At 39.8% G+C, this 15,727-nt stretch overlaps 1 protein-coding gene across 6 annotated transcripts in view; it reads left to right on the forward strand.

Moving 5' to 3' along the window:
* elavl4 (ELAV like neuron-specific RNA binding protein 4) overlaps positions 1–15,727 on the forward strand; it is a 123,499-nt gene that overhangs the window by 77,751 nt on the left and 30,021 nt on the right. For all 6 annotated transcript variants that reach the window (XM_061778949.1, XM_061778954.1, XM_061778948.1 and 3 more), the window contains one exon: positions 12,406–12,509. In XM_061778949.1, coding sequence (XP_061634933.1) covers positions 12,406–12,509 — 104 coding nt within the window. The remainder of the gene's footprint in view (positions 1–12,405; positions 12,510–15,727) is intronic.

Raw genomic sequence — 15,727 nt, forward strand, 5'->3', positions numbered from 1 at the left:
ATTCTGCTGCACTTAAGGTTCGTAAGAGCACAGTGGCCACCATAATCCTGAAATGGAAGACGTTTGGGACAATCAGAACCCTTCCTAGAGCTAGCCGTCCGACCAAACTGAGCAATCGGGGGAGAAGAGCCTTGATGAGAGAGGGAAAGAAGAACCCAAAGATCACTGTGGCTGAGCTCCAGAGATGCAGTCGGGAGATGGGAGAAAGTTCTAGAAAGTCAACCATCACTGCAGCCCTCCACCAGTTGGGGCTTTATGGCATAGTGGCCTGACGGAAGCCTCTCCTCAGTGCAAAACACATGAAAGCCCGCATGGAGTTTGCTAAAAAAAATAAAAAAAAAACTAAAGCAGTCCAAGATGGTGATAAATAAGATTATCTGGTCTGATGAGACCAAGATAGAAATTGTGGCATGTGTGGAGAAAACCAGGCACTGCTCATCACCTGCCCAATACAGTCCCAACAGTGAAGCATGGTGGTGGCGGCCTCAGGCTGTGGGTGTGTTTTTCAGCTGCAGGGACAGGGAGACTGGTTGCAATTTAAGAAAAGATGAATGCGACCAAGTACAGGGATATCCTGGACGAAAACCTTCTCCAGAGTGCTCAGAACCTCAGACTGGGCCATAGGTTCACCTTCAAAAAAGACAATGACCCAAAGCACACAGCTAAAATACCGAAGGAGTGGCTTCAGAACACCTCCTTGACTTAAACCCAATTGAGCATCTCTAGAAAAACCTGAAAATGGCAGCCCACCAACGTTCACCATCCAACCTGACAGAACAGGAGAGGATCTGCAAGGAGGAATGGCAGAGGATCCCCAAATCCAGGAGTGAAAAACATCATTCCAAAAAGACTCATGGCTGTATTAGCTCAAAAGGGTGCTTCTACTAAATACTGAGCAAAGGGACTGAATACTTATGGGTTTGTGATATTTCAGTTTTTCATTTTTAATAAATCTGCAAAAATTTCAACAATTATTTTTGTTTCTGTCAATATGGGGTGCTGTGTGTACATGAATGCGAAAAAAATGAACTTAAATGATTTTAGCAAATGGCTGCAATATAAAAAAGAGTGAAACATTTAAGGGGGTCTGAATACTTTCCGTACCCACTGTATATTTAGTGTATTTATAAAAAAAACTTTACAGCCACTTTAACATACTTGAGAGGTAGAGGTAAGTCACATGAACATACGTCATGACAGGAAAACCTTAATATATTTTTCCTCCAACCCTGTTCTAAACAGAAAGAGTCTCACAACAGACAGGGTAAGAACCTCTCAATTTTTTTTTAGATATCTGTACAATCTATAGTGCATACAGTGGAACGTCTAAGGTTGAACAATCCGTTCCTGGATTTTCGGAGAAAGTCTGCTTTGTTAGAATATGGAAACTATTTTACCCTAGGAAATAATGGAAATAGGAAATCATTGCGCATACCTAAGTACGTCATAAAGTTGCCTTTGTACCAGAAAGGTAGTAGTGTTGTGACAACACAATGTGAGTGGTTCAAGTTGATTTGGGGGGGATAACTACATATTTCCAAAGAAGCAGAAATAATACTACAATGGAGTAACGTCAAATAAAATGTTCATGCCAGCAAGCACTCCAGATCAAAGAGTGCATTGTGAGCCTCATCTGATGATAGAAGCAGATGAGGACGCTTTCATGTCAGCAGCACTGGGTTCCTATAGTTGCAAAGTACAACAAAAAAGCACAAAATAATTGCTGTCAACCTTGTCCACATGAACATTACAGCCCATGATTGTGACCATCACTCTGTGCTATGTACTGTTGCATATGAATATATTTCAACATTGTTACATACCTGGAAATCTGTGCAGCATGCATACTTCAATAATGACTTTGTTTGTCTGTAGATGTACTTTAATGTAATTTAGTATCGTATATTCACGACTGTTCACATATAGCCACACTTGTACAAGTACACTCATAATACAAAATGCCTTAGCCACACGAGCCACTCTATAGAAATAGCAGCATATTTGGCTTTGCATGGCAAACTTCCTTTACATGTTTATGCTTCTGCATAAAGACTGCCAAATTAACCCCCATCCGTTTCTCCACTATAGTGCAGTGTTATTGTGGTCAACACCCATTATTGGCTATTATCGATATTACATTTTTGGCAAAGGCAGACTTGCATAAACACATTTCTGGATGATTATATCATAGACAACTTGATTGCTTCCATTTAGTTGCTTTATTAGAGTGACATAATTTTCATGAAGAAGGCATCTTTATTACTGCAGCGCATTTCTGAGTCACTGGAAGAAATGGCATAACTGGCACAAGTCAGGAAGCAAGCCAACGTCAAATCAATGGAAAATGAAAATCTAACCTCATTAAAATCCCATTATGAAGAGCACTGCATCATTTGGTTTCTTTGTTTTAATTGACAATTTAAAAAATATAAGTTAGTGTTTCCATTAAGCTAATTTATCAGTGAAAAGACGATTCTTTTGTGATCGAAAACCCCATTAGAGCTATTCATCATGCATCTTAATAGCTTCTCTATTTGATGTCACATGCTGTACTTACTGAAATTATTTTTCTGTAATTAATATTAACCAATATACCCGTGCTGAGTATGTGTATTCTGTAATTGGGTGTCTGGCTAAGTGTTTTTTATTTAAAAAAAAATTTTTTGCCAGCCTAACAATACGACAATAGATATGGACTTCTATTTTCTATCCATTAAATTGACTCGGACTTGATTACACGATTGTGTCAGTACATCTCACCTCTGGCTTAATTGCCGTTGAATTGGGCCTTTTGGGAGCTGAATTTAGCTTACATTTTTACAGTATGTACAGCTTTAACCTTCAGGTAACTACAAGTGAAAGACACAACACCCTAAATGTCATTCACAGGGCAATGGTGAATGGGACATAGAGTGGGAATTGAAGTCACCACAAAACTACCATCCATCCATCCATTGTCTGTACTGCTTTATCCTCACTAGGGTCACGGGAATAGCCCCTAATTAATAGTAATTTCACAACTCATTGACTGAATAACTGTTAAATTTGTACATCAATCACTCTTGGCTCAATTAATTAACAATGAATGATAACTGAAACAGAAACACCTTTTGAATACCTTTACCATACAGTGGTGCCTTGAGATACGAGTGACCCGACTTATGAGTTTATCGATTATACGAGCCTCATTTGGCCAAGTTTTTTTTTTTTGTTTTGTTTTGTTGGGTTTTTCTTTTAGCTTGGATTTGCAAGAAAAATTGGAGATGTTTGTGCTGTAGATAGTAGCAACGTGACAAACAACTGCCATCTTTGTTGAATTTTCTAAAAAATGGAATGGAATGAGCACTTCAAATACCTCTAATCATGAAAAAAAGAAACAATTGATGGATAAAATATATGACCTATTCTACTGCCCACATTGCTCTTCTCACCAATACTGTTCAATTTTCGAAGTGTTTAGGGCAAGTGTCACCATTTGAAACCTCACCATTCTACTTAGTTATGATTTAAAATACATCCTGGATATTTTCATTCCTGTTGCATTAATTGGAGGTAGGGCTGCACGATATTGGGGGAAAGAATGCTTTCCAGTTATTTGTAACCCTGCGTATATGTTGCAATGTGGAAAAATAAAGGATAGCATACTCGTGACGTGAACAGCAGCACACGTTTTTGTCTTCTTCCCTCTATGTATTGTTCGGACAGTTTATAATACAATAAAAAATAATCATACAATTTACTATACTAAATAAAATAAAATGTACTCAATAGAACACAGAAGTATACTGAGTCATTTGTGTGAAGTCTACATCTATTTAAATGCATTGTAGTATTGAGCAGGTACTAGGCCAGCCAGACATTACGTTAAAATTATTTCTTTGCATGCCCAGTTATACTGTAGAATCCCTTGCATTATCCTCACACTATTCATTTGTTTTTAATGAATCTGTTGTTTTATACATTTTAAAATGAGATGTTAGTCTATCTATATTAGAGTGCCGTAGTTTAAACAACACGCGTTGTTGTGTGCGCCTTAAATTTGTCCCTTCAATGTAGCCGTAGCACTCCATCCCTCCCCCTAACCCGAAGTGTAAACTATTGCATTCGTCCGTTGCATTCTGAAGCGCTATACTGTACATTAAATGCAGGCGTGAAATTGTTTCCCATGTCCTCATTAGTTATTATATTAGACGATGAGTACATAACACTCTGGGCTGCTCCGTGTGTTGTTTTAAGAGTCATCATTTACTGTAACATCGGCGGTTATCATTAGCATGTCTAGCTTTTCTTATCCTGTATGCTAGCACTTAGGTCGTGGACATTCATTTTTTTTAAATTGTTTTACGTGACAGTTTTACAGTTAAGTACTGCTGGGAGTGACAAATAAAAAACTTGAAGCAAGAATGTTTGCCTCCCTTTTGGAGAATGTGTTCTATGTGTGTCACACTATTCACAATACGATTGTGATTGGTAGAATGATGTGCACATTGCATGTTGAGTACCTGATTTCTTTTGCCCCTGACATCGTAGGAACTTGCGATATGACTATTGCGCATGCGCACGTCGCGATGATGATGCTCAACCAATACATCGTGAAGCCCTAATTGGATGGCACGATAAAGTATGTACACTATAACTATCTCTTTTTCAAGATAAAACTTGAGCAGTATTTCTAAAAGTTATGAATGGTACCTACCAGAATAACACATATCTTGCAACTTATTGCCACGCTAACGCTTGAGTACCCCTCATGCTGTTTTTCTACATAGTTAGCTGCTAAGCTGTCACATATAGCTGATACAGCTATTATGTCCCCACATACAAACTTTCTCAGGGTTTACTATTCCAAATCATACTGATAGTATAAATTGAAATTTACCACTCAATATTTAGTTATTGTTTGAGATTCAATGAGCCATTTAAAACTTGAGTCAACATCTGATTAAGCTCAGTGACTTGAGACAGGATTGAAGTCAAGGAAGCATGATGGGTTGATCCTGCAGCAGAGTGTTGCTATGGTCCTATGGGCAGGCATTGTGGGGGCAGGGGCACATGCATACGGAAGATGAAGAAAAACAACTGGACTTGTTCCTACTTCTTTCTTTGTTATTATTCACTTAATAGTTTAGTAACAGCCTCCCCTCCAGGCACACCATGACTCATTAACTGTCAATACATTCTGCCCCGCACTATCCTGCTGTGAGGACATACTTTATTGCTTGTGTTTGTTTGTGTGTGCTTCTGTGATTGGGTGATTAAGTATGTGCCCATGTGTGTATCTCTGCCAGTCTATTGCGTTGGCGTTGCCTCTCCCACCCATCCATGTCTCAATGCGGGCAGTCTACTGGTTGTTCCCTGCTGTAAGGTACTCCGTAGCACCAGGGAACCGGTGGGTGGAATCACCTCCTGGGTCTTTCCTGGTGCTGCAGGCAGATGTGTATCTTTGCTGTCCCTCATTTACACGCTCACCTGGGAAGTGATAGAAGCCAGCAAGCCTCTCTCCCACCCTCTTCCAGTCACCCCTGAGGGCCCCCAGCCTTGCCAAAGAGGGTTTGGGGGCAGGTGTTATAGCAATGCCAGCCTTTGCTGCCCGTGTACACATCGATCACAAGTGTACACACAAACTTACATACTGTTAACTCATTTACCTCCACCAAGGCTGAAGAAACCCTATTTGGATCAACACAAAATTCTACACCCCCATAGGCTGGATTTACACTACATGGTTCAAATGACACAATTATTATTACCATTTTTATGTGTCTTCCATGTGGCACGAGACGGAATAAAATGCTTGGAATTATATTACCTCAGATCGAAATAAGGCCTGTTGTATTGATGTGAATCTGCCAATGTGGCTGTTCTAAAAACAGCTGTGGCTGTCAATCTGAGCCTGATGACATCAATAATGTTTAAACATGCACGTCTACCCAAACAACAAGCCCGCTTTGAATAATAAAAACAGTAATAATACAATGTAAAGCATAGACCAGGTGTCAACAACATGATGTCTGCGGGTACGATGTCGGCCTCAAGGACCACATGAGTAGCCTATGGGCCTGTTCTGAAAATAACTCAGTCAGCTAGTAAAAATGGGACATTGTGATTGTGACCTAACCCAAGGAATGTTGGAGATGTGATCATTTGAAAACATAAACCACTTGTAGAGATTTTTCAAAAGTGTGGCATATTGGTATTTATCTGTTTCCTACCTTGTTAAATAATTGTTGATGATTATTGAAAAATCGTTAAAATGATTAGTGTCTACTCATAGATGGATATCATTTATTGTTAATAATAACCGATAAGGTCATATAAGGTACATAGGTTCATTTGATCAAATTTGTTATTTCAGAAGTGTGTATCAAACTGGTAGCCCTTCATAATAATCAATCCCCAAGAAATAGCTCTCAATTTCAAAAAGGTTAGTAACCTCTGGCGTAGACCATTAGGTTTGGTCTAAATATGGTACAGTAGAAGTTACCAACATGTTATTTTATGGGAGGAACAGTCAGACAAGGCTAACTACAAGGTATCAGAATCCTCTTTATTGCCAAGTATGTCAAAAACACACAAGGAATTTGTCTCCGGTCGTTGGGTCCTGCAATTGGCTGGCAACCAGTTCAGGGTGTATCCCGCCTCTCGCCCGAAGATAGCTGGGATAGGCTCCAGCACCCTCACTCGGGTCGTGGGGGTGCCGCAGCCTATCCCAGCTATCTTCGGGCGACAGGCGGGGTACACCCTGGTCGCCAACCAATCGTAGGGCACATATAAACAAACAACCATTCGCACTCACATTCACACCAACTGGCAATTAAGAGTTCTCAAGTAACCTACTATGCATGTTTTTGGGATGTGGGAGGAAACCGGAGTACCCAGACAAAACCCACGCAGGCACGGCGAGAACATGCAAACTCCACACAGACGAGGCTGGATTTGAACCCGGGTCCTCAGGACGGTGAGGCAGATGTGCTAAGCAGTTTCCCACGTTATGCGTTACATATAATATCAAATCACCTGACACATTTTCCAGGCATGTCTTTGTGAGACCAATGTGTTTGTGTGACCAATGAAACCAAGGTTGAATTTATTGGCCATAATTCCAAATGGTAGGTTTGGAGCAATCATAACACTGCTCATCAACCAAAAGAACAGCGCACTTTAACAGGGATGTTTAGACATTTTATAGCCACTGTATATGGACACTTTGTGTACAGTTGTAGCATTCATAGCTAGTTGGCCCAGTTTGGCCGCTTGAATGGCTCTGTGAGTGCTAAGAGTCTCGGTACCATTAAGCACCTGTCAGCCCCTCTCGACTGCCCTACACGAGAGCTCTTCACCAGAACACTTAATTTCCAGCTAACCTTCTGGTAACAGCGCTTGTCAAACCTCACATTTCTTGCTGAAGATGATGGTAAGAGGGTGAGAAAGTGGGACGCAAGGGCGAAAGAGATGGTGAAAGCTTGACTTGAGTGTTGTAAGCAATTGAAACACCAGTAGTCATACATATGTGCTCATGGGATCTGCACTTTGAGCTATTTCTCTAGTGGTTTTGTGGTGAAAAAGTTGACACTGAAGAAGCACAGTGCCCGAAAGACTGTTTTCCAGAATACATTTGCCGTATCACATTTCTGATTACAGAAAAATTGGGACTGCATTTATTTACAATAATTTACCCCAAAACAATATGCCATTTCAATATGAAAGTCATCAAAATATTTATACTAAATAGTCAAATATTTTCACCCATTTTCTGTTGCAGCCAATCTTGAAAACTCAATCATTACAAAAGAATAAACTTGCAATTATCAAATAGTAATGTCATGTGTCATAGTTATCCACTTAGTGTAATCAAACACAATGATCTTAATTTACAAAACGTGAAATACAAAACACATATGGGCTAGAAGCCAAAGTAGTCCTTTTCATCTGTTAGCACCTTCTTCTAGTGGCGTTGGTAACAATGGACATTTGACTGAATGTCCTTGATCAATTATATGTAAAATGAATGATACAATTAATGAAAGTCGGTCTGCTGTTCTAAGTGCACCATTAAGTACTTATCCAATGTTGTTCATGGTCCTCCTAAAGTCCACCACAAGCGAATACTGAAGACATTACAGAAAACCCATGACAGCTAACAACTTGGTCCCATCAATCCATCCATTTTCTACAGCATTTATCCTCATTAGGGTCACGGGTGAGCTGGAGCCTATCCTAGCTGATTTTGGTTGAGGCGGGGTCCATCTGGATTGGTAGCCAGCTAATCCCATGGCAACATGTTGGTTCCTCCAACCCAAATTACACAAATTCGTATGACTAATCTGGAAGTCCTTGAAAAAGGGGCTTGTGTTTGGGGTAGCTCAGTAGCTAGTTCCCTGGTTGTTGGAGTGAAGCTTGTCTGCTTCCCGAAAGTCAAGGAATCTGTAGTCACTACCATGTAGTGACTACATGTAATCTATTTATCTTCTAAACTAAACCTACATGTGTGTTTAATTCTGGATCACTGACTGAAATTCCTTTTGCCACATGAACTCCTTGATGTGAACATACAGCGGCTGAAATAAGTATTTACCACGTCACCATTTTTCTCACTAATTATACTTCCACAGGTGCTATTGACCTGAAAATTTCACCAGATGTTGGGAACAACCCAAGTAATCCATACATACAAAGAAAGTAGAACAAATAAGATTAGAAATTAAGTTGTGTGTAAAAATGTGAAATGACACAGGGAAAAGGTATTGAACAAATGACGAAAGGGAGGTGAAAAAAGGCATGGAAAGCCAAGACAGCACCTAAAATCTATCAATAATCAAACAGCAATCCAGCCCCTTGTCAGTGCAAATGAATATCAGATGGTTCAGTCCTAATTGATGGCCTACAAAAAGGTCTCGTTGCCAAGGTGTGAGTCAAGACACATCTCATGATGGGTAAGAGCAGAGAGCTGTCTTAAGACCATTGCAAAGTAATTGTTGCAAAACATAACGATGGCATTGGTTACAGGCGCATATCTAAGCTTCTGAACGTTCCAGTGAGCACGGTTGGGGCCATAATATGTAAGTGGAAAGCAAATCATACCACCATAAATGTGCCTCGATCGGGTGCTCCTCGCAAGATTTCTGAAAGAGGAGTGCAAAGAATAATCAGAAGAGTTGTCCACGAGCCAAGGACCACCTGTGGAGAGCTTAAAAAAGACCTGGAATTAGCAGGTACTGTTGTCACAAGGAAAACAGTGAGTAATGCACTCCGCCGCCATGGCCTGTATACCCGCTCATCACGCAAGACCCCATTGCTGAGGAAAAAAAGCATGTCAAATCTCATTTAAAGTTTGCTGAACAACATTTGGACAAGCCAGTTAAATACTGGGAGAATATAGTCTGGTCTGATGAGAGCAAAATTTAACTCTTTGATTGCCATAATGCACACCACGTTTGGAGGAGAAATGGCACTGCACATCACCCTAAAAACACCATACCAACAGTGAAATTCGGAGGTGGGAACATGATGGTGTGGGGCTTCTTTTCAGCAAATGGTACTGGTAAGCTTCACATTATTGAAGGAAGGATAAATGAGCAAATGTACCGAGACAAAAATGTCAAAAATCTGCTGTCACGTACGAGGATGATGAAAATGAAACGAGGGTGGACATTTCAGCAGGATAATCATCGAAAACTTACTGCCAAGGAATCTCTCAATTGGTTTCAAAGAAGAAGAAGAAAGCTGCTAGCTGCTAGAATGGCCCAGCCAATAACCTGACTTGAATCCGATCGAAAATCTATGGAAAGAACGGAAACTCAAGATCCATGAAAGAAAGAAAATGGACTGCACTTATATAGCGCTTTATCTACACTACCACAGTGCCCAAAGCGCTTTACACAGCCTCACATTCACCCAATAACACACACAATCGTACACTAATGAGCGACTGCTGCCATGCAAGGCGCTGCCAGGCCCACTGGGGACGAATTAGGGTTCAGTGTCATGCTCAAGGAAACTTCGACACGTGCACATTCGGTGCCGGGATTCGAACCAGCAACCTTTGGTCACTGGACTACACGCTCTACCTACTGAGCTCACGGAACCTTCAAGATTTGAAGAAGCTCGTGTGGAGGAATGGGCCAAAATAACACCAGAGCAATGCATGCAACTAGTTTCTCCATACAGGAGGCGTCTTGAACCTGTCGTTGCAAACAAAGGCTTTTGTACAGAGTATTAAATAAATACCAACTGGCATGTTCAATACTTTTTCCCTGTGTCATTTCACATTAATACACCCAACTTCTGAGCATATTTGTTCTACTTTCTTTGTATGTGTGGATTACATGGGTTGTTTCCAACATCGGGTGAAATTTTCATGTGAATAGCACCTTTGGAAATATAGTTAATGAGAAAAATTGTGACGTGTTCAATACTTATTTGAGCCACTGTATGTGATTGAAGAGCACCATTTATTAAATAAGTGAAGCCATGCAAGCAAATTGTTTGTTTCCATTCCTATATTTAAAGGGCCAAAACTAACACCTGAATGTGAGCTGCGAGGAGGATGATGAGGAGATAGAACAGCGCACGGCTAGTTATAAATAGCAGTAGTCTCTCCAGGATGTCTGCCTTTTAATTAACAATAGAGTGCCTCTGATAATCCACAGTTCATCCAGAAGAAAAGAGGGAGGAGAGCAGAGAAGAGAAAAATCATCAGCTTTTTGATGTTAGAACTACAAGTCCCTCATGGCCCCTTCAATGCACACTGCTGATACCCATAGCCCAAACGTATTTATTCTGTGAAAGAGCCGCGCTCTATATTTTGCTATTCACTTTGTCTGCTACTAACCGCTGCCTATTCCCATTAACATGAATATCTGCATGCTGCCCTTCTCCCACCAACGGGCATGCGTTGTGCTCGTGCTGGTGGATCGGAGGCTGTTTGAGGAAAACAAGCCGAGTGAAGATCCCTGATGGCTGCGGGTGTCTACTTAAAGTCCAATGCCTGTTGAAAGGCTTGATCTGTAGGGGGAGACGTCAGGCTAGCTTCACACTCAAATGCAATCTGCTGCTGAGGACACTTTACAGCTGCTCTAAAGAGAGTCAAATATGCCCTCAAATACACTTAGTGTCATGCTTTAATTGCTGGGTTGCTTGCTTGAGTCTCACTGTCATAGTACTTGCTCCTTGTGCTTCACTAGGGATACGTCCTAATATATCACTACCATGTCTTTAGGTATATCTTTGACATTAATAAAACAAGGAGAAAATGCAATTTACCGTCGTAAACCACAGTAAATAAAGCCCTGCAAAGATACACTGAGAAAGCAATACCATTTTGAATTTTACAATTTGGCAGTAACACCTTCAGGGGCGTCCCGGCTCCCGACATTCTCCTTTTTTTTACTATTATTATCTTTTTCACAAAAATTAACTGAGCAGGCAGGACAGACGTGTGTACCAAAAAGACTTCCATTTCCCATCCATCCATACATCCATCCATCCATTTTCCGAGCCGCTTCTCCTCACTAGGGTCGCGGGTGTGCTGGAGCCTATCCCAGCTGTCATCGGGCAGGAGGCAGGGTACACCCTGAACTGGTTGCCAGCCAATCGCAGGGCACATAGAAAAAAACAACCATTCGCACTCACAGTCACACCTACGGGCAATTTTAGAGTCTCCAATTAATGCATGTTTTTGGGATGTGGGAGGAAACCGGAGTGCCCGGAGAAAACTCCATTTCCCATCACTGCTAATCATTTATGTCACCAGATAATACAGAAAGAGGCAGAGAAAGCAATACATACTCTAAGTTCTTTGATGAAGGTTCAGCCTTTGGATTGTCATATTGTATCTTTCAAATATTAAGTGAAACATTCAACTTTGAGGTTCCATTATAATTGGCAATTATTTTTAAAGTGGTCAGGTATTACGTCATATGTATCACATTGACTTTTTAAGATATATTTTAGTAAAGAAAAAAAACAAAACTTTTTTTTCCAAAATGCAATTTGTTAATTATTCGTCACAATCTAGGCAGTGGTGATAGAACGTTACAGTACAGAGCAAAATACGATCGCAATGCAAGATCAGTGGATTGTAATAAAAAATGGCAATCCAAACCAATGATCAAACAAGGGGTAGCATTCATGTTGACTCGGTGTAGCACTATCGTTTCACTGAAAAGCATTTCTCCCTCAAGTAATCTAAATCAATTCTGTTTTACATCATCAGAATCAGCTTTATTGGCCAAGAATGTTTCAAGACACACAAGGAATTTGTCTCCAGAGCCAGTCGAGTATGACAGCAAACAGCCACTATGACAAAATATACATTTAGGACATGAAAAACATGAGTATGGTGTGTTGACTATAAATGGATATGTCAGTGGAGGTTTAACAGCTTGTTTTTCCTTCTTCACTCAGGTCAAAGTCTGGGTTACGGCTTTGTCAACTACATCGATCCAAAGGACGCAGAGAAAGCCATCAACACGTTAAATGGACTCCGACTTCAGACCAAAACAATCAAGGTAAATTCCAAATCCTGTTTTCTTCTTTTTTTCTTTCGAAGTGTTGAAAAAAGTATTGATAGTGCCATATTCCACATCATGTAATCTCTTACGGTACAGTATAAATAGACCCCTAGATATCAATATTACTCTCAGATAGTGTTGTGCACCTACCTAATGGTGATGAAGGAGGAGTGAAGATGAGGAAAGGAGGAGAAGACACAGTAAAACGGGACTAGTTGCATACTATTTACTGATTTGCTTTACATACTGCTAGCCTTAAAGGCAGTGGGAAACCATAAAGTATAAACGTTACCGAGATACTTGGTGGGGACTTTCTGTTTTCTTCACCCTGGTAAAAAAAAAAATACAAATTGGGCAAATTGACTTTTATACTGTTTTGTACTGTCTTCAATTTTGCAAATATTATAACTCCTTACTGCGCAAAAAGTCTAATTTGTACAAGCTTCCCTTCAGTCACATTGCTATTTTTGATGTATCATAAAAAAAATATTTTCATAATCTGTAATCATCTGTAATAACTATATCGCAATACTATCATTATCATTGACAAAATATCCCAGTTATATTGCAACCTACTCTGCGCTTCACACCCTAATGTCTTTATTATGTATTTTTTTAAATAAACAATGTCTGTTGAAAAAAAATATTTACACATTTGAAAAAAGTGCTATGTTCTTCCCAAGACCATTTTGGGATGTTGTTGGTAATTGATATTGAGGAAGCGATGTTATTAATATGTATGACCCTCAGAAATAATTGACAAAAACAACAAAGTAAGAAAGATGACATTCTTTTTACTTTCCTGATGTCAATTTGTTTCTGTTGAAATGACTGAGACATTTCTGGGAGATAACAAAATGTCAACATCCCATTTTCAAAATATTTGAAGCCTCTGTTATTGTTTTTTAATACAATGTGCATGCGTGATGACAGGTGTCAGTGTGCTAACACAGACACATCTCAGCACTGTCTGCCCTGCAAATACACTTTGTAGTTTGTTTGTTGTTGTTGTTGTTGTTGTTTTGTTTTTTCCTTATTTCCCCTGATGTATTCCCCTCCGTGGCTCTGTGCCTGAGCTGGTTGCTTTCAAGACGACCGTTAATCTGTGGCTCTGGGGTAATCCCTGGATCCACATCCCTGTCAAACTGTTATAATCTGATCCAATCTAATCAAATTCATCACATCTAATCTGATGTAATCTAATGTAATAGGATGGGATTAGCCCACAGTTGTGAAAACCCTCAGAGAATCCCCTCTCTCTCTTGCCGATGCGCTCTGTCTGGCCCGGGTTCAGCACCGCAGCCCGCCTCTGGCTGAACTTCTGCCAGAGAGACACAATTACAGCATGTGTATGTGTTTGTGTGTGTGTGTGTGTGTGTGTGTGTATCTGTGTGTGAATGTGTGTGCACGTAATCCTGTGTTGAGGCATTGAATGTTTGTGTACATTTCTGTTTGTTTGGATCCGTGGCGACATATTCGTGTGTCGTCCATATGTACGACACACAGCGGTCTGTGTTTGCATATATTTGCATATAAGATCCATGAGTACTGCTCTGCTCATTCGAGCTTTTAGTGCTACATGATAACATAGCGACAATTCATGTGTAAAACCATAATTTGGTCTTCATTGTTGAAAAAAGACTTGCATGCCCTTTCCCCTCGTACCTTTATCTGCTAATGGCCACCTCTAATTGTCCTTTACTTTTCTTACTAATATATTCCAATGGCCATATGACAAGTGTATTTCTTTGGTTCCTTTTTTTCAACAATTGCTGCATTAATTCGTCAACATTGGTAAATAAGCCACAACATTATGACCACTTATAATCATGTCAAATATTCTGCCATTACAAAGATAATAGTGGTCAGCTGTGAATGGCACTGTCAGAGGTATACAGTAAATTCAACAATATGTTTAATATTCCAGTTGTACAAGTAGTTTGTATAGGTGGAGAACTGTACTGAATCACAATTAGAGCTGTTCCTAATATTTTGGACTCTCTGTAATTGAGATATAAAAATAAAAAAATAAAATAAGCACAGCTATCATTACAACCACAATAATGATAGTGTCAATCAAAACTGAAGATTAATTTCTTTGTAAAGAATATTTGATACATCTCTAATATTGGATGTCATTGCATTGTGCAAGTGGTCATAATGTTGTGGCTGGTCGATGTGTAACATTACATCATAACAATATACCTGGAAGGAGATACAGTATCACATTAGACCAGGGTTTGCCAAATTAATTCAGCTCAAGACCCAAATTGGAAATGTGGTTCCTCCCCACACTTATATCATTTTACTGTGAATCTGTGACCCAATAAAACTGAGCCAGGACCCATTTGGCATCATAAACCCAAAATTTGGAGAAAGAAGCATTAGAGCAATCTGATTGGACACTTAGTAATCTCCTAGTTACGACTGTTTGTCTGTGGTTATTCTGTAGGTGATGCAACACAGTGCTAAATAGCCCAAATTTAAGACAAAAGATGGACACCCAAATGGTCATACAATTCAGAAGTCAATCAATAGTTTGCAAAAAATACAGGTATGCCTCTAAAGTCGCACAAAAACTTGGTCTTACCGCTCAGATGACTTCAGCAAACCTAGTGAGACTCAAAAGAATTAACACATCAAGCCAATTTTGTGTTTTATTTGGCTTCCTGATGTTCAGTTTTGGTGCCACCACAGAGGGCTACGAGTGATGTCAAAGAGAGGAAATCTGATTATTACCATAGAGCCAAAACTGTACAGTATTGTCCCTGCAGTTAAAGAACTCAGTGGAAAGTCGTCTTGGTCTTTTTTTCTCAAATCAGCTACACGGTCTGTCCAGGCTGGCCAGGCAACAACAATAATAGAACAATAATGGAGTGTGCACTGCAAAGCCAGTGTTCTGTTAGATGAGGAAGCATGCATCCTCCCTTCAAATTCATCTCATTTAGTGTAGGAGTAGAGCTGAGAAATGTGGCCTTAAGGAAAATCTCTGACTTTTTTCGCAAAAATAGGATTTTATTCAGTTTTTTCCACCTTCGCTTATAGAAGAAGCAAACAACAAAGATGTTATACAAAACAAGGTTTGCTCTTTATACTTCTGGGTTTCTCTTGTCATTTTTTAAACTTTCCCAGAAATAATATAACTTTTTTTTTTTTCTTGGGACAAGTGTGTTGGTAAATTACAATTTTAAATGTTCATCAATTTAAAATTGTAA

The sequence above is a fragment of the Phyllopteryx taeniolatus genome, chromosome 7 (genome assembly GCF_024500385.1).
Source record: "Phyllopteryx taeniolatus isolate TA_2022b chromosome 7, UOR_Ptae_1.2, whole genome shotgun sequence".
Taxonomy (NCBI): Eukaryota; Metazoa; Chordata; class Actinopteri; order Syngnathiformes; family Syngnathidae; genus Phyllopteryx; species Phyllopteryx taeniolatus.